Here is a 27724-nt window from a genome sequence, read left to right on the forward strand (position 1 = left end):
GCTATGAGTAGATTTTTCAGCAGAAACTTTGCAGTGTATAAGTGACTGACATGCTGTATTCAAAGTGCTAAAATGAAAAAAATATGCAGCCAGAATTCTCTATTAAGCATGACTACCATTCAGAATAGAAGAGATAGTTCCATAGACAAATAAAAGCTGAAGGAATTCATGACCACTACACAGCCCTATAAGAAATTTAAGGAAACAATCTGAGTGGAAAGGAAAGATCGTAAGTAAGAGTATGTAAAGTAGGAAACACAAAAGCAGTAAAAATAAATATATCTGTCAAAATCCGTGAAAGATTCACAAAATAAAAGGATGTGAAATAAAGACACCATATACCTGAAACATGGAGGGGAGGGTAAGAAGAAAGAATGGGTTCTAACTTAAGTGACCATCAACTTAATATAAACTACTATATGCAGATGATGTTATACACAAACCTAATGGTAACCAATCAAAACCTAGTATCAGATATACTAAGAATAAAGAGAAAGAAATCCAAGTTTATCACTAAAGGAAGCCAGCAACCTGTGAAAGAGAGAAAAAGAAGAAAGGACCATAGAAAAACTACAAAAATGACCACAAAACAGTAACAAAATGGCAATAAATACCTATCTATCAATAATTACTTTGAAAGTAAATGGACTAAAAACTCCAGTCAGAAGACACAGGGTGTCAGAATAAAAAAATCAACCTGTCTAAATACTGCCTATAAGAGACTCATTTCAGAACTAAAGACCCATACAGATTGAAAGTGAAGGGTTGGAGAAACATTTATCATGCAAAGGGATGTCAAGAGTACTATACTTATGATAAGACAAATTAGACCTTAAAACAGACTGTAACAAGAGACAAATGACACTATATAATAATGGAAGAACAATAAAACAAGAGATATAACAATTCTTAATATTTATGTACCCACCATGAAAGCACCCAAATACATAAAAAAGTTAACAACAAACATAAAAGAATTAATTGATAGTAATACAATAATAGTAAGGGATTTCAATAGCCCACTTATATAAAGGACAGATCATACAGACAGAAAATCAACAAGAAAACAGTGGCTTTGAATAACACACTGGACCAGTTGGATTTCATAGTTATATTTAGAACATTCCATTCTTAAAGAGAATAGGGCTGCCTGGGTGGCTCAATCAGTTAAAAGTCCAACTTCAGCTCAGGTCATGATCTTGCAGTTCATGCATTCGACCCCCATGTCTGACTCTGTGCTGATAGCTCAGAGACTGGAGCCTGCTTCAGATTCTCTGTCTCCCTCTTTCTCTGCCCCTCCCCGACTTATACTCTGTCTCTCTCACCCTCAAAAATGAATAAATATTTAAAAAAAAAATAAATAAAAGAGAATACACATTCTTTTCAAGTGCACATAGAACATACTCCAGAATACATCACATATTAGACCACCAAAAACACCTCAAGAAATTCAAAGAAATTGAAGTCATACCATGCATCTTTTCTGACCACAATGCTATGAAATTAGAAATCAACCACAAGAAAAATCTGGTAAGAGCACAAATACATGGAGGTTAAAAAACATGCTACTAACCAGTGAATAAGTCAACCAAGAAATAAAAGAAGAGGGGCGCCTGGGTGGCACAGTCGGTTAAGCGTCCGACTTCAGCCAGGTCATGATCTCGCGCTCCGTGAGTTCGAGCCCCGCGTCAGGCTCAGGGCTGACGGCTCAGAGCCTGGAGCCTGTTTCGGATTCTGTGTCTCCTTCTCTCTCTGCCCCTCCCCCGTTCATGCTCTGTCTCTCTCTGTCCCAAAAATAAATAAACGTTGAAAAAAAAAATTAAAAAAAAAAAAAGAAATAAAAGAAGAATAAAAAATTACTTGAAGTAAAATGAAAATGAAAACCTAATGGTGAAAATGTTTGGGATGCAGCAAGTGATCCAAAGATGGAAGAATACAGGAATGCAGGCCTACATCAAGAAGCAATAAAAATATCAAATAAATACCTAAGCTTATACCTAAAGGAGGTAGGAAAGGAGGACCAAACAAAACCCAAAGTCAGCAGAAAGAAGGAAATAATAAAGATTAAAGCATAAATAAATGATAGAGACACTAAAAAAAAATAATAATGAACAAGGAACTGTTTCCTTGAAAAGATCAACACAATCGATAAACTTCTAGCTAGACTCAAAAAAAAAAAAAAGAAAGAAAGATAGGATGCAAATAAACAAAATCACAAATGAAAGAGACATAACAGCCTCTACCAAAGAAATACAAACGGCTTAAGTGAGCATTATGAAAAATTATATGCCAACAAATTGGACAGACTAGAAAAAAATGGACAAATTCATAGAGACAGATAACCTACTAAAAGTCAACCAGAAGAAACAGAATATTTGAACAGATTGATAACCAGTAAACAGATTGAATCAATAATAAGAAAACTTCCCAAAAAACAAAACTCCAGGACCATACAACTTCAAAGGTGAATTCTACCAAATATTTAAAGAAGAGTTTACACCTGTTCTCAAACTTTTCTAAAAAATAAAATAGTAAGGAAAACTTTCAATTTTTTTCTATGAGGTCAGCATTACCTGATACCAAAACAGATGAAGACACCACACACCAAAAAAACATAACTACAGGCCAATATTTCTGGTAAACATAGATGTAAAAATCCTCAACAGAATGTTAGCAAACTCATCCAAATACATTAACAAAACCTTCACCATAATCTAGTGGGACTTATTCCCGGGATGCAATGGCAGTTCAATATTCACAAACCAATCAACATGACACATTACATGAATAGGAAAAAGGATGAAAAACCATATTATCATTTCAACAGATGCAGAAAAAAAGCATTTGACAAAGTACAACATCCATTCATGAAAAAAATCCTCAACAAAGTAGGTTTAGAGGAAACATACCTCAAATCATAATAAAGACTTTATATAAAAAACTTACAGAAAACATCATAGTCAATGGGGAAAATTGAGAGCTATTCCCCTAAGATCAGGAACAAGACAAGGATGTCCACTCTTACCACCTTTATTCAACCTAATACTGGAAGTCCTAGCCACAGCAATTAAGACAACAAAAAGAAATAAAAGGCCTCCAAATTGGTAAGGAAGAAATAAAACTTCCACTATCTGCAAATGACATGATATTATACATAAAAAAAACCCTAAACACTCCACCAAAAAATTACTAGAACTAATAAATGGAATTCAGTAGGGTTACATGATACAAAACCAATATACAGAAATTTGTTTGGGTTTTTTTTAATGTTTGTTTATTTTTGAGGGAGAGAGAGACAAAGTATGAATGGGGGAGGGACAGAGAGAGAGGGAGACAAAGAATCTGAAGCAGGCTCCAGGCTCTGAGCTGTCAGCACAGAGTCTGATGTAGGGCTTGAACTCACAAACCATGAGTTCATGACCTGAGCCAAAGTTGGACACTCAACTGAATGAGCCACCCAGGTGCCCCAGAAATCTGTTGCATTTCTATACATTAATAATGAAGCAGCAGAAAGAAAAATTAAAAGAAAAACAATTCATTTACAACTGCACCAAAAATAATAAAATAGTTGGGAATAAACTTTTCCAAAGAAATGAAATATACTTCCTATACACAGAAAAATATAAAACACTGATGAAAGAAATTGAAGATGACAGAAAGAAATGGAAAGACATTCCATGCTCATGGATTAGAAGAATAAATATTGTTAAAATGTCTATACTACCCAAAGCAATCTACAGATTTAACACAATCCCTGTCAAAATACCGACAGCATTTTTCACAGAATTATAGAACAAAGAATCCTAAAAGTTGTATGAAATCATAAAATGCCCTCAATACCCAAACAAGTCTTGGAAAAGATAACAAAACTGGAGATCTCACAATACAATACTTCAAGTTATATTAGAAAGTGATAGTAATCAAAACAGTATGGTACTGGCACAAAAACAGACACACAGATCAACAGAACAGAACAGAAAACCTGGAAATAATTCTAAAATTATATGGTCAATTAATCTTTGAAAAAGGAGGGAATAATTTGCAATGGGAAAAAGATGGTCTCTTCAACAAATGGTGCTGGGAAAAATGAACTGCAAAAGAATGAAACTGGACCACTTTCTTACACCATACACAAAAATCAACTCAAAACGGATTAAGGACCTGAATGTGAGACCTAAAACCACAAAAATCCTAGAAGAGAGCACAGCCAGTAATTTCTCCAACATCAGCTGTACCATTTTTCTTGGTATGTCTTCTGAGGCAAGGGAAATAAAAGCAAAAATAAACTACTGGGACTACATCAAAGCAAAAAGCTTCTGTAGTGCAAAGGAAACAACCAACAAAGCTAAAAGTCAGCCTACTGAGTGAGAGAAGATATTTTCAAATGACATATTTGATCAACGGTTAGTGTCCACAATATATAAAGAACTTATATAACTCAACACCCCAAAACAAATAATCCAATTAAAAAATGGGCAGAAGTCACAGACATTCCTGCAAAGAGAGTACACTTCTCATGATGAGCGCTGAGTAATGTATAGTATTGCTAAATCACTATATTGTACAGTTGAATCTTATAGAACACTGTATGTTAACTATACTGGAATTAAAATTAAAAACTTAATAAAATATATATTTGTTGAAGAAATACATTCACATACACATAAAAAGAAAAAGGAAGACATAGTATATATGTACAATAAAATATTATTTAGCCATAAAAATACTGAAATCTTGCATTTGCAACAACATGGATGGAGCTAAATAGTACAAGTTATACAAAATAAGCCAGTCAGAGAAAGACAGATAATATATGATTTCACTAACATTTAGAATTTAAGAAGCAAAACAAAGGAGCAAAGGGAAAAAAAGGGGGAGAGAGAGAGAGAGAGAGAGCGCTAAAACCAAGAAACTGACTCTTAGCTATAGAGAATAAACCAGTGGTTACCAGAGGGGAGGTGGGTGGGGGACTGGGGGAAATTGGTGAAGGGGATTAAGAATATACTTATCGTGATGCACACTGAGTAATATATGGAACTGATGAATCACTATATTGTACACCTGAAACTAATATAACACTGAATGTTAACTATACTGTAAGTAAAATTTAATAAATAATAATAAAATAAAAATATAAAAAATAAAAATAAAAAAAGATGGAGGATTAAACATTCATATAGCTTAACAGAAATCCAGAGATAAAAAATATATATCAGAATTCAAGAAGGGGTGCGAACAATAGGCAAAAAATTTTTAAGAAATCCTAGACAGAAAACCATTGAAACCTTTGAGGACTGAGAAATCCATGGACCAAAAAACTAGAATTACTGAACTGGAAAGATACTTCTCATGTGTTGTTAGTAAAAAACAAACAAACAAACAAACAAAAAACAAAAAGTAATCAACAGACAGTATGACCCAATTTCTTAAACTGTGAAGTTTGAGGGTGTGTTTCTATTTTTCTTAGGGGAAAAAAAAAACCACAAAACTTTAGAAAGATCTATGCAAGTAAGAAAAAGGAGAACAGAAGGTAGAAATTATCATTTTTATTCACTAGACTTTGAAAGAGTCCAATACTTAAAAAAAATATAGTTCTTTAGAACTTTTAAAAAAATAAATAGATTAAATCATTTTTTTTTTAAATTTTTTTTTTTCAACATTTATTTATTTCTGGGACAGAGAGAGACAGAGCATGAATGGGGGAGGGGCAGAGAGAGAGGGAGACACAGAATCGGAAACAGGCTCCAGGCTCCGAGCCATCAGCCCAGAGCCCGAGCGGGGCTCGAACTCCCGGACCGCGAGATCGTGACCTGGCTGAAGTCGGACGCTTAACCGACTGCGCCACCCAGGCACCCCTAGATTAAATCATTTTAAAATGCCCAAACTAAAAAACGTATTGTTACCCATAGGAACTCGCTCATTTATTTCTCTATTCTCAGGTCCCTAGGTCAAGTAAACAGAACTCAGTCAATGCTTTGGGTTAACTCAACAATACAAGAATGAATAGTCATTAAACAAGCATCTTTTAAGAGTTCACTACATAATTGAAGTTCCTTTTGGATAGGAAGAAGGGATTTTTTGCTTCCAATCACCGAAAAGGCCAATCATAACAATCTACATTCTGGTATTTTAAATATTTATTGAAGACAAGAAAACAGGCAAATGGAGAGGTAAGGAATCAATTATTTTCATTCTTCACAACAAAAACTGAGCCAAAAAATGCAACCCTAGGTAGAAACAAGCAGTTTTAAAATCAATTAAAATTGCAAGTTCCTGACATTTACAACATTTGGTTCTGGAGGTCACATTGCTCTACTTTTCGATAAAATTAAGAAAGAGAAAACCATTTTTTAAAAAATTTTAATAAAACTTGCCTTTGGCAAAGTGAATGAAGATAACTGTGGTATCTATATATGTAGATACATATATATGTGGTATCTATATCTATGTTTATACATGTAATAAACAGAATTTCTTTAAGTATCCACTTGGAGAAGAATAAGCAATAACCAGGCTATATTGAAGGTGTAATAGGATGTTTGGCAACACTACCCCAGTCTATTATAATAAAACAATATTACAGGCTCCCACAAAGAACAAAATCTTATATACATTCACTCTGAATGCCAGGCCATTCCATAAGTGCCACTGTATGGATGTGGCCCATGATCTTGTGCTTTAGCTCATTTACATAATATGAATAATTAAGACACTATCAATCAATTCAATGATATGGAAAAATATACTGTGTTGGCAGAAAATAACCATGCATTTTTGTTTTGTTTCCTCTAAACAACCTTTGATACTGCCAAAGGAGTTTCCATAGTGCAGAGATAGCACCTACATTGAATCTGGGGTTGAATCTCAGCTCTAGTATAAACTGCTGTATGAATGGGAACATGCATAATAATGCTTATGAACTCTAGTTCTTTCATTTATAAAATAAGGGAAATGATAACACGTATGTAAAATGAAGAACAAAACCAGGTGAAGCACTGAAAAGCATCAAATAATGTAACAAACCTAATTAAATGCTAGTTTCCTTCTCCATGTGCGCCTTCTATATATTACTGCTATATGCAGAAAAATAGAAGAAAAAAGGATAAAAGAAGTCAGTCATTAGTTCTAACCAGATGAAAGAGATAGTAGTTACTCTCTCACGTACTTGCTGTGTTACTAGGCATAGTTTTAACTTCTTTGTATATCCGTTTCCTCTTCTACACAGTAAGGATAATAGAATTTTCTTTGTCAGAGGATTGTTCACAGATAAAATATGTTAACATTTGCCAAGCTCCTAGAATAATGTCTGCAATATAGTAACTACTACAGAAGTGTTGGCTATTAGCAGCAGCAGCAGCTGGAAGAAAATATAAATATCTACATACATAAATTATATGTATTCTTTGGGCATGACTAAAGTCATTGGAGCTTCAGGAACTGTCCACCAGGAGTGTTAAAAAGGCATAATACATTACTTATTTTTAAATAATTGGAGCCAGGATAATAAACTGTTTCTTGAAATAAATGTAAACCAGACATAAACCACTCAAGCCCTGTAATCTAGCTGGCCACTGAAAAGCAAGTTGTATATTAAAACATGTCTGTACAAGGTGAGGGAAGATGGTGGCATAGGAGGATGCTGGTCTCACCTCATCTGCTGATCACTTAGATTCCACCCACATTTGCCTAAATAACCCAGAAAACCACCAGAAGACTAGCAGAACGGACTCTCTGGAACCAAGCATAGACAAGAGGCCCACAGAAGAGGGTAGGAATGGTGGAGAGGTGGTGCATGCTACATGGACTGGCAGGAGGGAGCCGGGGCAGTAGAGGGGCAGCCCGCCCGGCAAGGCAGAGCCCCCAAAGTCTGGCTTGCAAAAGCAGAGGGGCTGGACTCTGAGTTCTGACAGCCAGCAGTACTTAACATCTGGAACGTTAAAAGTCAACAACTCTGCTCTTGCAGAGTGGGGAGGGCGAGAGGACACTGTGAGGGAGAGTTGTTGAGCCCCAGAAGATAGAACTCAGCTCGTTGGGGGAACAAAGGCGCTGGAAAGCGCCATTTCCCTCTCCCATCCCCCAGCCGAAATTCCAAAGGGAACCAGTTCCCGTCACTAAACTTTCTTTCTCCACAGAAATGCCCAACGCTGTGCTTCTGTGGATCCATCCCTCCAACGGGCCTGCCTCCCTCCTGGTGCTGCAGGGCTCCTCCCACAGGGACCACCAAAGGCAAAGTTAGCTAAGCCTGCCCCTCCTGCCCCTGTGCACCTTGCGGATCCACCTTGGCTAATATTCCCTTGGCCAGATCCCATCTAAACAGCACCACAAGCCTGGCAGTATGCAAGTATCCCAGACAACGGCCACACCACTCCACAGTGAGTCCTCCTCCTGGGAGAGGGGAAGATAAGGTACACACCAGACTGACTGTGGCCCCAGTGGTGGGCTGGGGGCAGACATCCAGATTGAACTGTGGCCCTGCTCACCAACACAAGTTACTCCAGCAAGCACAGGGGAAGAGCCCTGCAGTTCTGCACCACTCCAGGGACTATCCAAAATGACAAAACGGAAGAATTCTCCTCAAAAGAAACTCCAAGAAGTAGCAACAGCTAATGAATTGATCAAAAACGATTTAAGCAATAAAATGGAACAACAATTTAGAATAATAGTCATAAAATTAATCACTGGGCTTGAAAAAAGCATAGAGAACAACAGAGAACCTATTGCTACAGAGGTCAAGGGACTAAGAAATAGTCATGAGGAGCTAAAAAATGCTACAAATGAAGTGCAAAATAAAATGGAGGTGGCCATAGCATGAATTGAAGAGGCAGAGGAGGGAATAGGTGAATTAGAAGATAAAATTATGGAAAAAGAGGAAGCTGAGAAAAAGAGAGATTAAAAAAATCCAGGAGTATGAGGGAAACATTAGAGAACTAAATGATATAATCAAATGGAACAATATCCTTATCATATGAATTCCAGAAAAAGAAGAGAGAGAGACAGGGGCTGAAGGTGTAGTTGAACAAATCATAGCTGAGAACTTCCCTGATCTAGGAAGGAAAAGGCATTGAAACCCAAGAGGCACAGAGAACTCCCTTCAGATGTAACTTGAATTGATCTTCTCCAAGACTTATTATCATAGTGAAACTGGCAAAATACAATGATAATGAGAAAATTCTGAAAGCAGCTAGGGATAAACATGCTCAAACACATAAAGGGAGACCAATAAGACTAGTGACAGACCTATCTACTGAAACTTGGCAGGCCAGAAAGGAATGGCAGGAGATCTTCAATGTGATGAAGAGAAAAAATATGTGGCTGAGAATCTTTTATCCAGCAAGTCTGTCATTCAGAATAGAAGGAGAGATAAAGGTCTTCCCAAACAAAAACTGAAGGAATTCATCACCATTAAACCAGCACTACAAGAGATCCTAAGGGGGATTCTGTGAGTGAAATGTTGCAAGGACCTGAGTACCAGACACATCACTACAAGCATGAAATCTACAGAAATCACAATGACTCTAAACCCATATCTTTCAATAATAACACGGAATGTAAATGGACTAAATGCTCCACCAAAAGATATAGGGTATCAGAATGGATAAAAAAACAAGACCCATCTATTTGCTGTCTACAAAAGACTCATTTTAGACCTGAGGACACCTTCAGGAAGAAAGTGAGGGGATGGAGAACTATCTGTCATGTTACTGGAAATCAAAAGAAAGCTGGAGTAGCCATACTTATATCAGACAAACTAGACTTTAAATTAAAGACTGTAACAAGAAATGAAGAAGGGCATTATATAATAATTACAGGGTCTATCCATCAGGAAGAGCTAACAATTATAAATATCTATGTGCTGAATACAGGAGCCCCCAAATATATAAAACAATCACAAACATAAGGAACCCTATTGATAAGAATGTGGTAATTGCAGGGGATTTTAACACCCCACTTACAACAATGGATATATCATCTAGACACAGGATCAATAAAGAAACAAGGGCCCTGAATGATACATTGGATCAAATGGACTTGACAGATGTATTTAGAACTCTGCATCCCAAAGCAACAGAATATACTTTCTTCTCGAGTGCACATGGAACATTCTCCAAGATAGATCGCATACTGGGTCACAAAACAGCCCTTAAACTATAAAAGAATTGAGATAATACCATGCACACTTTCAGACCATGATGCTATGAAGCTTGAAATCAACCACAGGAAAAAGGCTGGAAAACCTCCAAAATCATGGAGGTTAAAGAACACCCTATTAAAGAATGAATGGGTCAACCAGGCAATTAGAGAAGAAATTAAAAAATATATGGAAACAAATGAAAATGAAAATACAACAATCGAAACACTGGGATGCAGTGAAGGCAGTCTTAGGAGGAAAATACATTGCAATCCAGGCCTATCTCAAGAAACAACAAAAACCCCAAACACAAAATCTAACAGCACACCTAAAGGACTAGAAGCAGAACAGCAGACACCCCAACCCCAGCAGACGAAGAGAAATAATAAAGATCAGAGCAGAAATAAACACTATAGAGTACAAAAAACCTGTAGAGCAGACAATTGAAACCAAGAGTTGGTTTTTTGAAAAAATAAACAAAATTGATAAACCTCTGGCCAGGCTTCTCAAAAAGAAAAGGGAGATGACCCAAATAGATAAAATCATGAATGGAAATGCAATTATTACAACCAACCCCTCAGAAATACGAGCAATTATCAAGGAATACTATGAAAAATTATATGCCAACAAACTGGACAACCTGGAAGAAATGGACAAATTGCTAAGCACTCACACACTTCCAAAACTCAAACAGGAAGAAATAGAAAACTTGAACAGACCCATTACCAGTGAAGAAATTGAACCAGTTATCAAAAATCTCCCAACAAATAAGAGTCCAGGACCACATGCCTTCCCTGGGGAATTCTACCAGACATTTAAAGCAGACATAATACCTATCTTTCTCAAGCTGTTCCAAAAAATAGAAAGGGAAGGAAAAATTCCAGACTCATTGTATGAAGCCAGCATTACTTTGATTCCCAAACTAGACAGAGACCCAGCAAAAAAAGAGAACTACAGGCCAATATCCCTGATGAATATGGATGCAAATATTCTCAACAAGATACTAGCAAATCGAATTAAACAGCATATAAAAAGAATTATTCACCATGATCAAGTGGGATTCATTCCTGGGCTGCAGGGCTGGTTCAACATTTATGAAAAGCTCACAGCTAATATCATCCTCCATGGGGAAAAACTGAGAGCTTTCCCCCTGAGATCACAAACATGACAGGGATGTCCACTCTCACCGCTGTTTAACAGTGTTGGAAGTGCTAGCATCAGCAATCAGACAACAAAAGGATATCAAAGACATCAAAATTGGCAAAGATGAAAGCAAGCTTTCACTTTTTGCAGATGACATGATACTATACATGAAAAACCCAACAGACTCCACGAAAAGTCTGCTAGAACTGACACATGAATTCAGCAGAGTCACAGGATACAAAATTAATGTACAGAAATCAGTTGCATTCTTATACACTAATAATGAAGCAACAGAAAAACAAATAAAGAAACCGATCCCATTCACAATTGCACCAAGAATCGTAAAATACCTAGAAATAAACGTAACCACAGATGTAAAAGATCTGTATGCTGAAAACTATAGAAACCTTATGAAGGAAATTGAAGAAGACACAAAGAAATGGAAAAACATTCCGTGCTCATGGATTGGAAGAATAAATATTGATAAAATGTCAATACTCCCCAAGTAGTTTACATATTCAATGCAATCCCAATAAAAATTGCACCAGCATTCTTCTTGAAGCTAGAACAAGCAATCCTAAAATTTGTATGGAACCCCAAAAGAGCCATAAAATAATAGCCAAAGTAATATTGAAGAAGAATACCAAAGTGGGAGGCATCACAATCACAGACTTTAGCCTCTACTACAAAGCTGTAATCATGAAGACAGCATGGTATTGGCACAAAAACAGAAACATAAACCAATGGAATAGAATAGAGACTCCAGAATTGGACTCACAAATGTATGGCAACAAATCTTTGACAAAGGAGGAAAGAATATCCAATGGAAAAAAGCCAGTGTGTTTTTTTTTTTTTTTAAATTTTAACGTTAATTCATTCTTGAGAGACAGAGCATGAGCAGGGAAGGGGCAGAGAGAGGGAGACACAGAATCCGAAACAGGCTCAGGCTCTGAGCTGTCAGCACAGAGCCTGACACAGGGCTTGAACTCACAAACTGTCAGATCCTGACCTGAGCTGAAGTCAGACGCTCAACAGACTGAGCCATCCAGGCGCCCCAGAAAGACAGTCTCTTTAACAAATGGTGTTGGGAGAACTGGACAGCAACATGTGGAAGAATTAAACTAGACCACTTTCTTACACCATTCACAAAAATAAACTCAAAATGGATAAAGGACCTGAATGTGAGACAGGAAACCACCAAAACCCTAGAGGAGAAAGCAGGAAAAAACCTCTCTGACTTCAGCTGCAGCAATTTCTTACTTGACACATCTCCAAAGGCAAGGCAAAAATGAACTATTGGGACCTCATGAAGATAAAAAGCTTCTGCACTGCAAAGGAAACAATCAACAAAATTAAAAGGCAACGAACGGAATGGGAAAAGATATTTGCAAATGACCTATTGGACAAAGGGTTAGTTTCCAAAATCCATAAAGAACTCATCAGACTCCACACCTGAAAATACTCCAGTGAAAAAATGGGCAGAAAACATGAATAGACACTTTTCTAAAGAAGACATCCAGATGGCCAACAGGCACATGAAGAGATGCTCAATGTCACTCCTCATCAACACCACACTGAGATACCACCTCATGCCAGTCAGAGTGACCAAAATGAACAAATCAGGAGACTATAGATGCTGGACAGGATGTGGAGAAATGGGAACCCTCTTGCACTGTTGGTGGGAATGCAAATTGGTGCAGCCACTCTGGAAAACAGTGTGGAGGTTCCTCAAAAAATTAAAAATAGATCTACCTTATGACCCAGCAATAGCACTGGTAGGAATTTACCCAAGGGATACAGGAGTGCTGATGCATAGGGGCACTTGTACCCCAATGTTTATAGCAACACTTTTAACAATAGCCAAATTATGGAAAAAGCCTAAATGTCCAACAACTGATGAATGGATAAAGAAATTGTGGTTTATATACACAATGGAGTACTACGTGGCAATGGGGAAGAATGACATATGGCCTTCTGTAGTAACGTGGATGGAACTGGAGAGTGTTATGGTAAATGAAATAAGCCACACAGAGAAAGACAGATACCATCTGTTTTCACTCTTATGTGGATCCTGAGAAACTTAACAGAAGACCATGGGGAAAGGGAAGGAAAAAAAAAGTTACAGAGAGGGAAGGAGGCAAACCATAATAGACTGTTAAAAACTGAGAACAAACTGAGGGTTGATGGGTGGTGGGAGGGAGGGGAAAGTGGGAGATGGGCATGAGGAGGGCACCTGTTGGGATGAGCACTGGGTGTTGTATGAAAACCACTTTGACAATAAATTTCATTAAAAAAATTAAAAAAAATAAACACGTGTGTATACTTTCATCATACTTCAGTAAATCACAATGAGCATACACTTCCTCTCACTGGAAGTGAACAGATTGCAGTATGCTGGGATTACTGTTCACCCATACCTGTTGCCCCTTCTTGCAGAAAAGATTATGTTTCTTAGCTCCATCAAAGGCAAGATTGGCCATGTGATAGACACTAACCAATGAAATATGAATGGAATTAAAAGATGCCACTTTCCAGCAGGCACTAAGTAAGTCAATATGATTCTGCCAATCCTGTTGAGGTCTGGGGAAAGAGGTCAAACAGCATACTCTGTCTCCAAGTTCCTGATGTAGGAGATGGTCACAAAATGTGGTGTTTCTGAAGGAAAATATATTCTGTAATGGAAAACACACAACTTCCTAAAGCCATGAAGAGGTTATTGCATTTAATGTCAGTGTTAATGAGGACTGAACAAAGCAGGTTCTTTATAGCTTAAAGGAAAATTAGGAACTCCAAAGTGTTCAACTGAAATATTAGTTGAAATGGTCCTTACAAAAACAAATCACATCATTAAAGGCTGATAATTTATCATCATTTTTCTTGAATGAAGGACAAGGCACTCCTGCTTAACAGTACAGAGTACCCATCCTATACAGTGGAAATACAGTAGTGAATCAGGACTCAATGCCTGGTTCAGAGCAGGCAGTCCATAAATGCTTATTAATTGATGGCTTGCTAGTTACTGGTTTGCGTATGGGTTGTGCAGGTACCCTTGCTAATGCTTTCTAGAAGGGTTAGAGCTTGGCTAACAAGAGAAAAATTTTGTCAACTCCTCCCCAGATTGCCTACTCCCTGTCCCATATCTCCCTGCTAAAGAAAGGGGCAGAAGGATATGTAAAATACAAATACCACCAAATTCCCAGGAATTGAACACTATAATATTAATGATACTTGGCTTTCAGAGGTAGAAGTGGAAACAAGCTAACTTAAAGAACTTTATATATTCAATCAAAAGTTAAGTGTAAACATCATTTTTTTTCCTCCGGAAACTATTCAGGGATAAAGCTTTTATTGAAATCCAAATAAAGTTTCTATAAATAAAAATAAAGGTAGTTTAGCAGCATAATAGCTATTAATCTCAACAGAATTCAAACAGCCATGAGGAAATGAAAAAGAATAGTCTTCTATACAGCTAACAAAGCAAAAGTCCTTGTACCTTCAATTTCCTAGTAATTAAAAACCCAGCATGTCCTTACAGATGTAATCTACTTGGCCTTACAGTACCTTCTCAGGGTTGACAAAACAAAGCAACACTTGTCTTTAATTTCTAATTCACTTTTCTAATCTGCCAATTCAGATTAAAAATCAATTTATAACAGATAACTAATATCATATTATCCATGGCTTGAAAGAAACAGAAAAAAGAAATGAGTGCATTTATTGGTGTTTGTGTCCCACAGGACCATTTGTCTTCTCCCTGCTTCTTAGGAAGCTGTTAACTCTCCACAGCCCTGGCCCAACCTGTTACTTCTTCCTGATCTGCCCATGAAAAGTATTTGAACTATAACCCTCTTCCTGGATCTCAGTGATAGAAACAAAATTATTTGATCACAGGTGTGGGAGAGGATGTGGTGAGGAGGAGGATGTAACCCAGGGACATCTGAGAACTTCCAAAATTAAATTATTTAGACAGTAGTGTGAGGCTCAAAAAATTCATGACAGATGGCAAATGCCTAGGATAAGAAGAATGAGCTCAATTTTCTTTTCTTTATTGTTGGGGAGAACATGTTCCCAAAGCACACATGGGGAAAGTCTCCGACAGACAGTGGCAGAAATTGAGAGTTTGGGGGAAATTCTGAAAGTATTTTCTGGTCCAATCATGAGGACATGTAGACATGTACATGAGGACTGAATGTTGAGTGACTGTTATTTATGTGACCAAATCATGACTTTCATTAGCAGAAACATCATTTGAAAGGACTTCTTTTTTCCCATTTACAATACCTGGAATAGAGTAGGTACACAATGGAATACTGATGAACCAAACTGCATGAGAGAATGATAATTTAGTACCTTTTCTCTCACAGTTCTCTTTCTCCAGACCTAGGGTAGAAGGACCAACTGAAAAACCATCACACAAAACATGTTTGAGTGGGGACAAGCCTCAGGGTACCAAGAGAGAATGCAGAGCAAGCAAGCCTAGGAAAAGTGACAACTGCCTCTATCTCTTTAACAACTAGTCCCAAGATGAAGATTTTGGGACATAGAAGTTTTTTCACAAAAAATAATTTGCTTCAAACAATATGGTACTGGCACAAAAACAGATACACAGATCAACAGAATAGAATAGAAAGCCTGGAAATAAAGTCAACTTATCTTTGAAAAAGGAGGGAAGAATTTACAATGGGAAAAAGATGGTCTCTTCAACAGATAGTGCTGGGAAAAATGAACTGCTACATGCAAAAGAATGAAACTGGACCGCTTTCTTACACCATACACAAAAATCAACTCAAAATGGATTAAGGAACTAAATGTGATACCTGAAACCACAAAAATCCTAGAAGAGAGCACAGCCAGTAATTTCTCCAACATTGGCTGTAACAACATTTTTCTCGATATGTCTTCTGAGGCAAGTGAAATAAAAGCAAAAATAAACTACTGGGACTACATCAAAGCAAAAAGCTTCTGTAGTGCTAAGGAAACAACCAACAAAGCTAGAAGTCTACTGAATGAGAGTATATATTTGCAAATGACAATCTGATAAACGGTTAGCATCAAAAAAATATACAAAGAACTTATATAAGTCAACACCCAAAAACAAATGATCCAATTAAAAAATGGGCAGAAAAGGGGCCACCTGGGTGGCTCAGTTGGTTAACCATCCAACTTCAGCTCAGATTATGATCTCATGGTTTGTGGGATCAGATCCCACGCCGGGCTCTGTGCTGACAGCTCAGAGCCTGGAGCCTGTTTCAGATTCTGTCTCTGTCTCCCCTGCTCATTGTCTCTCTTTTTTCTCTCTCTTTCTCAAAAATGAAATAAACATTAAACATTTTTTTAAAAAAATGGGCAGAAGACATGGACAGACATTTCTCCAAAGAAGACATTCAGATGACCAGCAGACACATGAAAAGATATTTAACATCACTCATCATCAGGAAAATGCAAATCAAAACAATGAGAGATCACCTCACCCCTATCAGAATGACTAAAATAAAAAAAAAATACAAGAAACAACAAAAGTTGGCTAGGATGAGGAGAAGAAAAAGGAATGCTTGTGCACTATTGGGTGGAAATACAAACTGGTGCAGCCACCATGGAAGATAGTATGGAGGTTCCTCAAAAAATTAAAAATAGAACTACCCTATTACCCAGGAATCACACTACTGAGTATTTACCCAAAGAATACAAAAACACTAATTCAAAAAGATATATGTGCCTCTATCTTTATTGCAGTATAATTTACAATAGCCAAACTATGGAAGCAGCCAAAGTGTCCACTGATAGATGAATGGGTAAAGAAGATGTGGTATATATACAGAATGGAATATTACTAAACCATAAAAAAGAATGAAATATTACCATTTGCAACAACATGGATGGAGCTAGAGAGTGTAATGCTAAGTGAAATAAGTCAGTTAGAAAAAGACAAATACCATATGATTTCACTCATATGTGGAATTTAAGAGAGAGAAACCAAGAAACAGACTCTTCACCACAGAGAACAAACATGGTTATCACAGGGGAGGTAGGTGGGGAATCAGTGAAATAGGTGATAGGGATTAAGAAGTAGACTGTGATGAGCACTGGATGATGTATGGGTTTACTGAATCACTATATTGTACACTTGAAACTAATAGAACACTATATGTTGACTAGACTGGAATTAAAACTTAAAAAAACTGAACTACCCTCCAATCCAGTAATCCTATTACTGGGTATTTACCCCCAAAATACAAAAACACTAATTCAAAGGGATACATGCACCCATATGTTTACTGTAGCATTATTCTCAATAGCCATATTATGGAAGCAGCCCAAGTGTCCAATGATTGATTCATGAATGAATAAAGAAGATGTGGCATATATACATAAAATGGAATATTACTTAGACATCAAAAGGAATGAAATCTTGCCATTTGAAATGACATAGATGCAGCTAGAAAGTATGTCTAGTGAAATAAATCAGTCAGAGAAAGACAAATGCCATACGATTTCACTCATACGTGGAATTTAACAAACAAAACATAGGAGAGCAAAAGACAAACCAAGAAACATTCTCTTAACTACAGAGAACAAACTAGTGGTTACCAGAAGGGGTGATAGGTGAAATAGGTAAGGATTAAAGGAAGACTTACCATGATGAGCATTGAGTAATGTATAGAATTGTTGAATCACTATACTGTACTCTTGAAACTAATATAACACTGTATGTTAACTCTACTGGAATTAAAATAAAAACTTAGTAAAACAAAAAAAATTGTTTTTTTGAAAGTGGGCTCAAATATGGAGAACTATTGGTGTGTTATTCTTTAACAAAACATACCTAATGGTATAGCTTGAGGGAGAGTTTAGTTCTAATCTTACCTAATAATATCTGTTTAATAATGATAATAGACATTGCTATTCTCAAAGTGTATGCATTCCCAAAGTCTTAGAATTTCAGGAAAAGAATACTGTAGCAAGCATTTTGTACAACCAGAAAAGCATTTGTGGACCAATTTTTCAGTTTTTGTACTTGATGCTTTTTTGTTGTTGTTAAGATGAGTTAAACTTTCCTTCTCTACTGAATTACAGGCTAGTCTTATTTGCAGCATCTATAGTTCAAAAACCACAAAGTCCTGAGATTTTTTTCATGTTAGGTTTATAAAAAATAGTCTCGTAACAGTGAAAGAATAGTTTTACTCTTCATTTCATAGTATATCTTCTCTGTATATTCACAGTATGGCTCTATTTTAGGATGCTAGATAGTTTTTGCTCTATTACCATTAGGCTTTTTAGTGAAAGCACAAACACAACCACTTTTAATGGTTGATATTGAAAACACATTTTTACCTGAGGTTTATATTTTGCTATCCTAAGGTTCATTATTAGCCTTATCAGTTCAAAAACACAAACATATCCCATAGAAAACTGAGTTTCCAAAGGATAGCTAGAGCATTTTATGATAAACAGAATCCATCTGAATTACCAAAGCTATAAAGATGCATTTCCCAATTTGGCAAATGAATCAAGACTAGCACTGGTTTCAAATAACAACTGAGAAGTTATTGATGGAAATTGATATAATTCCACTCTGGAAAGTAGTCAAATGTCTAAAAGGAACACAGAGATCTCAAAAAAACAGGATGATATCTAGAAAAATGGTAGAAGAGGTGAACATAAAGATAAAAGCTGCTCTGAACTCCCAATATGATGAGGTTGCTTGATTAATTCAAGATTTAAAAAAGAGGTCTGAGAACTTCACCACCACTGGAATATAATTTTAAACTGAAACAGGTAAAATTCTGGACATGTTGCTAGGAAGAAAACATGACACTTCTTTCAGGTTAAAAAGGACCATATGCTTGAATCTAGAATACCATTAAGTGTTAACGTATATCCTATAAGTTGTTAAATCACTAGTAAAATAGTGGTATATTGATAAGACACATGATAAAAGAGATAAGAGGTAAGATTACAGTCTGAGCAGAGATTCAAAGTTCCATTAATACATTTTAGACCTTGATGTAGTAAAACATTAAAAATTACATGCAAAAATGTTAAATTCTGAGGACCAGGAAAGCCTCTCAACTTGTCTGAGAGGCTGGTCATTTCAGGGAAAGGGACTCCATTGCATGTTGGGTTGAGGAATGTTTAGAAAACCTTGTTCACCTAAGTTGTCAATACCAAAATGTCTACCCCTCAGCTGCAGGGAGCTTATTTCTAGAAGGTACATTTAATCCTGTCCTCCATTAGCCAGAGTTTCTTTTTATTGATGGTACATGCCATTGTCTTGTCTTTTCAATAGAATAGTGATTCTCTTTGGGTGAGAAAATCTGAATCTCCAAGAATGTGGACAAACAATCAGAAACAAGGATGATTTTGGATAAGTTGACTTTATGTCCACATAGTAAGACCTCTTGAAATCACTACGTAATTTTGTGTGTGATTTATTTAGAATGTTTAGAACAGTTAAAGGGATATTAATTTCAGCATTTATAAGTCAATTTATTAGATTACAGAAGATACCACAGGTTTAGAAAGATTATATTAACCAGAATCACAAACTTGTTTTATTAGGGTGCTGCATTTGGGTGAATAAAATTTACTAGTTTTGTAATTATAATTTGTATGTGTAAAAAAGCTTCACTTATTAAATGTATAAATGGGGGAATTCTATCAAAGTTATAAAAACAAAATGAAAACATTTTTAAAAATTAGGGTATTTATACATAAAATAAGATCTGTACATTGATTAAAAATAGGCTGAAAGAAAAAAAAATACAGCTTAAGATAAAATAATAAAAATAAAACTTGAAACTAGGGTTAAGATTTATAACTTTGAGCACTACATACTAATGAAGCAAACATAATTATAATATTCTTTTCTATCATCAAAATCTTCCCTTGGGCAATAAAAGCCTACTGGTACTCAGAGCAACAGTAAAAGCAAATGTGTGCTGAGCACACATCTCATGGAAGGCCTGTGTTAAGTACTATGAAGAAGTCTACAAGGTTCTGTCACAAGTTGCTCAGAGAACTAATAAGTCGGATACTAAAACACTATACCAAAAGCAAAATGTGAGAAATGACACAAACACATGGACTGTAGGATAGCTATTTTTCCGAAAAAAACAAAACAAAACAAAACAAAAACATTTTACAATTATAAATGATGGCATAGTGATGTTTCAGGTGGCTAAGGCTACAAGAAAGTAGATTTCTGGAAAAGTCTTTAAGGCACTGAAGAAGCATGATGCCGTTTCATAACAGCATAAGTACATGTGACAACCTACTTATTCAAATTTTCTAATTATTTTACAAACCCTAGTTTCCAGAAATGCATTACTGTTCAAATATATTCTCACTGACTTGACCACATCCCTATTTAGAGCTTTATTCAATACCATATATAGGTTCAGTTTTTTCCAAAAATTCATCCTTGAGTAGTTCATTTGAATCTAAAAGAACTATCTTTCTTTTGAAAGAAACCAATATATGAAAAATGAAACCAGTATTAGAAAACACATTTCAAACTCTACTCAAATGCAAATTATACAACATATTGCTCTTTAGGTAACTATTTAGAATGAACATTTGGTACTTATCTGTTGGTTAATATTTCTGTGATTAGATGTAAGCGGGCAATGGAAGATTTTATACTAATCACTTTCCTTGATTTGCAATAAAGAAATGCAAGAGTAAAAACCAGAAATAATTTTCCAAGTCTCTAACATTAGGAGTATCTTTTTTTTGAGAGAGACAGAGAGAGAGGTAGAGACAGAGGGAGAGAGAGAATCTTAAGCAGGCTCCACATTTAGCATGGTGCTCGACGTGAGACTCGATCTCACAACCCTGAGATCATGACCTGAGCCAAAATCAAGAGTCGGACACTTAACCAACTGAGCCACTCAGGCATCCCAGGGGTATTTTAAATCATGCTTTTTCTTTTGATAATTTCTGAAATTAATCACTAGGAAGCATTTCATTCATTTAAAGTAATAGGTTTTTTCATACACTTAATATTTATGATTTTCAAATGAATGCTTTCCCAGTTTTTATTTTTACTCCTTTCTCAGTTGCATTTTATTAGCAATTTAAAAATTAGCCTGTTTTAAAAATAAATTTAGACATCATGAAAGAAAGTCAATTGAGTTAAATAAAACTTGAAATTGCTTTAGAAGATGTATACATAACCTTAGAAATAAATATACAGACTAATTTTAAATGTCAAATAATATGACTACATAAGGTACATATGAAAATATTCTAAAATAACCAAGGGTAAAAGGTGGAAAGAAGGTAGCAGATGATTAAGGAGGATTGAGAATGTTATGGAAAAACACATAAAATGTGTTTAATAAGAATGTTTTGCTACTAAGGACTCAGCAATTCTACATTGAGAAAACAGGTTTTCCTATATATCCCATGTGTTATGGACAATGTCTTATAACATCACACTCTTGGGTACAAAGTATTCATGTCTTTAGTCTTGTCAATGGCACAGAGAAACTAAAATAAAGAAGCCCTCACTGCCATTAAAAATATTTTAAAAATCAACTAAATATCAACTGCTTCAAATCTCTTCCTGGGATAAAGCAAGGTACACACCTATAAGTAAATAAACACCAAATAAGTAAAAACTAATTTTGGTTACTAAAACAACAGTAGTTTAGGGGTGCCTGGGTGGCGCAGTCAGTTAAGCGTCCGACTTCAGCTCAGGTCATGATCTCGCGGTCCGTGAGTTTGAGCCCCGCGTCAGGCTCTGGGCTGATGGCTCAGAGACTGGAGCCTGTTTCTGATTCTGTGTCTCCCTCTCTCTCTGCCCTTCCCTCGTTCATGCTCTGTCTCTCTCTGTCCCAAAAATAAATAAACGTTGGAAAAAAAAAATTAAAAAAAAAAATAAAACACCAGTAGTTTAATGCCTGTGACTTGAGAAACTTCTCTGAATGAAAGTTTTAAATTTGCTTCACCATCAGACTTATGATATGTTTCTATTATTTTCCCAGAATTAACTCTTAATATCACATAATACTTTTGTGATAAAAAAGAAAAAAAAAACTATGATAAAATTTTAAATAATTATTAAAGTGACTTACTTTCTTCTTTCTTGCTAATAATGGCAGGCAGGGTGTAAATCTGAAAAACAAAGGAAGTTTGATCAGTTAATGACCCAGCACAGAAACAGGGCGATATTGGTACAATGATACACAAAATGAGTATCTTGATTTCAAGATCTTACAACTAGTATGTCCATAGAGCCATTTCCCTACCCTATCAACCAACCTTGCTTCCCAAGCCTTTCCATCATGGCTATCCAGCCCTGGGCAAAGTTCTAGCGCTTTCCATTTGATTTATATATCTCATTCTATTACCCAACATGATGCATAGTATGTATTCCTTCTTCAGGAAGGATTTCATGACAGATTTTACCAGATTGCTGCTTCCTCAAATTATCTCCTTAGCGTTTTGTTCTCAACATGTACAACCTTAACTTGTACTTGAGCTATCACATTGTCTTCTAAATTTGTTTTAGGTCACAGCTTACCTCTCAACTATTAGTGGCAAAGAGTCAAGTCCTTTTGTTTTACGTTTTAATCTGTAATTGGCTGATACTTTTGTAAGTTATAATAAAATTAAAACATAATAAACACTATAAAGAATAGGCGCAGAGTCCAAAATTTTTATTATTAAACTCAATAGGTGTAAAATGACTACTTCTAATTGCTATAAAATTTTCCAGATGCTTAATCATACTTTCTGCACTCATTTTATTGTGGATTGGTAACAGTTTGAGGGATGGCCTCAAAGCCTAGGGTCCACACTTTATATAGTTCTGTTGTTGCACAGGTACTCTGCACCAAGGTTGTTCACAAATTATTTGCCAACTAAAGGATAGTTTTCAATGGATAGGGCAGGGCCTCCTATTTTCTCTGTGTGCTCATACCTCCAACCATCCAATGTGGTGTTCTTCATAAAGAAAACAGACAGTGATCGATGATTTATTCCTTTTTACATCAGCCTCCCTAATAATTTTAAGTAAATTATCATGGCCACATCAAAATAACTATTAAAACAGTGAAGATATGGATGGGAGGGAAAATGTCAAGCCACAAGGCAGTTTTACCAAATGAGACTTTTTTTTAAATATGAAATTTATTGTCAAATTGTTTTCTATACAACACCCAGCGCTCATCCCAGCAGGTGCCCTCCTCAGTACCCATCTCCCATCCCCCATCAACCCTCAGTTTGTTCTCAGTTTTTAAGAGTCTCTTATGTTTTGGCTCCCTCCCTCCCTAACCTTTTTTTTTTCCTTCCCCTCCCCCAAATGAGATTTTTAAACAATGATATAGACCACAGGATTAGTTCTTACCCTAAACCTTTGCTCATCACACTGATCATAAAGCCTAACACAGGCCTTGCAAAGAGTGAGGACTTTATTATTAACTGAATAAAATAATCAAATCAGTACAGCCAAGTTCATGGTAAGTAATTTGTTAAAAAGTAATTTTAGGATTTTAAATTAGTCCTGGAAGTTATCCTGAGAAACAAATTAGAAAGTTGGTGTTATGTACCAGTGAGACAATACCAGAAAAACAGTTAGAGTCTCTACTCCTCTGATTTGCTGTATTAATATTTTCAAATATACTACAGACAAAAAATCCGGATATACTTTGTAATTAGAACGATAAAATCTAAAAAAAAAAAAATTAACATTTTTAACATTATTTATTTATTTATTTATTTATTTATTTATTTATTTGAGAAACAGAGCAGGAGCAGGGGAGGGACAGAGAGGCAGACAAAGAATCCGAAGCAGTCTCTAGGCTCTGAGCTGTCAGCACAGAGCCCAACACAGGGCTCAAACCCATGAACCGTGAGCTAAGCTGAAGTCAGACACTTAATCAACTGAGCCACCCAGGTGCCCCTAGAACAATAAAATCAAAATTCTTACTGGTTCTTTCCCATCCATGGCTTCGAGCCAGAGTTTCCGATTAGCTTCTGAGAATGCCTGTAATGTGATGATTCCATGCCTATTAAAAACAAATGTTTTATATATTTAATTTATTACTGTTATGTCTTCACCCATTTATTATTTTTTTGTGGTTTTAAAAGTAAAGGTAAAATTTTAAGAAAAAGCAGGAAAGAAAAAAATGAAAAGAGGAAAAAAAGAAAAGAGAAGAAAAAAAGAATTTAAAAAATGAAAAGAAAAAGACTTATGGTTCCTTTTAGAAAAATTACTATGAGGACACACACACACACACACACACACACACACACACACACACACGTTTAATTCTAATGGCTGCAGGTAGTAAAATCACTGGTTTAGGTATGACTGCCTGAAGGAGGCTAGTTTCAAACTCTTTCCTCTGAAATGGCCAAAAAGCATTCACCAAAGTCCAGAACCACCTAAACATTCTCCAATATTAGAATGATTAAGATTATGACCCCAATGTGGTACAATCTAGTCACTAAAAATAATTTCAATGAGAATATAGTAATATGAAAAGTTTCATACCATACCTAGTTAATTATTAAGAAGACATTAAAACCAAAGTGTTTATATCATGATCACAATATTAAAATTAATTCATTTAAAAACAATTTTTCCCATGTACCCATTCTGAAATAGTTACTTGAGGATACATACACACTTCAAGAGAGAAAGAGTAAGAAAAGGGAAGGAGGAAAGCAATATAAGACAGAAAAAGACAGGAAATCCAGAAATAGTAAAATTGATCTAGTTAACTGCAAATTATCCAGAAAATAAATTTGAACAGGAAATTAAAGGGCTCTGTGAAGAGATACATTGAGGAGGAAATTTCATTTAAATATTGTATAATTAAAAACCAGTATGACTTAAAACTGTGACAAAGGCATATTATGCCTTGTGTAAACAGGAAAATAGATCATTGGAATGACAGGAAAAAGAAAAATGTATGTGAAGATCGTGATCACTTGGTCTTAGAAAATCTAAGCCAGTATAAACAGAAATAATAAAATAATAATCAATATTCGTTGGCTGTTTATTATGTGCCAGGCACTATGTTGTAAATGTTACCTTTCTTATCTCATTTTATCCTCATAGGAACCCTTTGAGGTGACTACTTATTATCCTTATCCTTACAGATGAGCAAACTAAAGCAGAATTTAACAATGTGCCTCAGGGTTACAGAACCAAAAAGTGCTGCTGAAATAAAGAAAAATCACTAGCATTTTTGTATTTGTGTACATAGAAAATACAGAAGTTCCTACCACAAACTATTAAAACCAATAAGGAGCTCAACAACTATGCTGGGTATAGATTGATATATTAAAAAGATTAATAGCCTTTCTATCCATGAGCCTCAAACATTAGGAAAAAAATATATACTAATGAATTCTATTCAAAATTGCAATAAAATGAAGAGACTCAAGAATAAATCTAAAAAAATATGTAAAATATTCAAAAAGAGTTCAACTGTCCATCAATTAATTAATAACTTCAATGCTACTCCAAATCAAAAACCCCAAAGGATTTTTGTGGAGACAAAGGGAAACTTAATAAGCAGATTCATAAAATGCAAAACCACAGGGCCAAAATATTTAATACAATTAAAAAAAATTTAACGTTTATTTATTATTGAGAGACAGAGAGACACAGAGAGTAAGCAGGGGAGGGGCAGAGAGAGGGGGAGACACAGAATCCAAAGCAGGCCCCAGGCTCCAAGCTGTCAGCACAGAGCCCGATGCGGCTCTTGAACTGACAAACTGTGAGATCCTGACCTGAGCTGAAGTGGGTTGCCCAACCAATTGAGCCACCCAGGCGCCACTATTTAAAGAAGCATAAAAAATGGGGGCCTTGCCCTACTCAGTAGTTATAAGCGACATATATGTAAACTATAGTTTATAAGAGTATATAGAATAAGCATTTTAAACAGTGCATTCACACAAAGCTACAGTATTCAGAAAAGTATGGTAGTAATGCAGGGGAAGAGAAATAGATTGTGGAATAGAATAGAGAGAAAGAAGTATATCTGTCCATATTTAGTTTCTGTTCTTCTTGTATTGATACAAGGAAAAAAAAAGTAGAGCTAAATATCCCCATTAGACTATAAACTCACATGTGCAACATTTATGTCTCTCCCAATGTCCCAATGTCCAGAACGGTGCTCTGCCCAGAGGAGGCACTGAATTTCACTGGCTGAAGGAAACTAATGCCATTCCCAGCTCTGTCTTATTATTCCTTGGAAGCAAGGCTACCAGGCTTCAAAAGTCCACAAAAAGGCTTACCCAGGCATGGTGAACAATGTTGTCAGGATCATTCATAGTAACGAGAACTCAAGTCCACCACAAATCCCTTAATGTAGTCATTTATGTTGATTTCCCAAATTCTTCTTTGAGTGATGTTGCTTTTTGCTAGCATTCTGTGTCTGATTTATTTATTGAATGCCTCATGCAATATATATTTGTTGAATAAATACATAAAAGAATGAAATAAATATGCATACTGTTTTTAAAGACTGAAAAAACAAGTACCTGTATACTGTTTCATACTTATATCTAAACACAGAACAAATAATTTAGCATATTAAAAATACAAAGTAAAAATAAAACCTCAAACCTTTCAACTACTTCTATGTCAAAGCAGAATCGTTTGTCAATTGAATCTGTCTTCCGTCGGATACAAGATTTCAATTTAAACATTTCTGGTGAACCAGTAACAAGGCCATTCTGAAACAAGACGAGGAACACATTATTGACGTGATGACAAGGGCAACTGAAAAATATTAAATATGCCATCTAAGGTTGCTTCCATTAAAATGTTAATTTAAAAAAAAAGTTAACTTAAAGGTTATATATAAAGGTCATAATCACATCCTGTCCTCTGAATACAGACTTTTTGCCTAATGTTAACTGCTCAATTATAATACAAACTGTTTTTTAATAAATTAATCACATATACTCATATTACTTTAATAATTTTGTGGCATGCTTGTCTAGTGGTCTTAAATACTTAAACTTATGTTAAATAGCTCTACAATGTACATTGTTTAGGACTTCAGACTTACAGAAGGTGTTATATCACAGTTACCTTAATGTCACAATTAGATATACAGAATGCTTGTCAGGATACAACACTGTTGCTCTGAATCAAATGCCCAAGGTTGCTAAGAGATTAGTATTGTTTATCTGTGTGTGTGTGTGGGAGGGGGCACACATGTGAGCAAGTATGTGTGCACGTGTGTGTGTGTGTGTGTGTGTGTGTATTAAAGTCTTATAGTATTAAATGATAATTGGTTCAAAGTCTCAGGAGAGCTACCAAAATAATACATTTCTAGTATTTGCTTGCTATAAATGTATGGCTTTCATACACAACACATGACTGCTCTGCCGATAACCAACTGCTATTCTACTAGTGAAACCACAACTGTTTGGATAAGATCCAACACAAGCTGAAGCTGTAAGAATTCTCTTCTATATACCTGA

The 27724-nt window shown here is 35.7% G+C and overlaps 1 protein-coding gene across 1 annotated transcript in view; it reads right to left on the minus strand.

The window, feature by feature from the left end:
* Window positions 1-27724, minus strand: part of ARHGAP42 (Rho GTPase activating protein 42) — a 326220-nt gene that overhangs the window by 39552 nt on the left and 258944 nt on the right. Inside the window, exons 10-12 of the mRNA XM_047877771.1 lie at window positions 26859-26968; window positions 24207-24285; window positions 22351-22390 (exon numbers count right to left, since the gene is read on the minus strand). Of these exons, the coding sequence (XP_047733727.1) occupies window positions 22351-22390; window positions 24207-24285; window positions 26859-26968 (229 nt within the window). The remainder of the gene's footprint in view (window positions 1-22350; window positions 22391-24206; window positions 24286-26858; window positions 26969-27724) is intronic.

This window comes from Prionailurus viverrinus, chromosome D1 (assembly GCF_022837055.1).
Source record: "Prionailurus viverrinus isolate Anna chromosome D1, UM_Priviv_1.0, whole genome shotgun sequence".
Taxonomy (NCBI): Eukaryota; Metazoa; Chordata; class Mammalia; order Carnivora; family Felidae; genus Prionailurus; species Prionailurus viverrinus.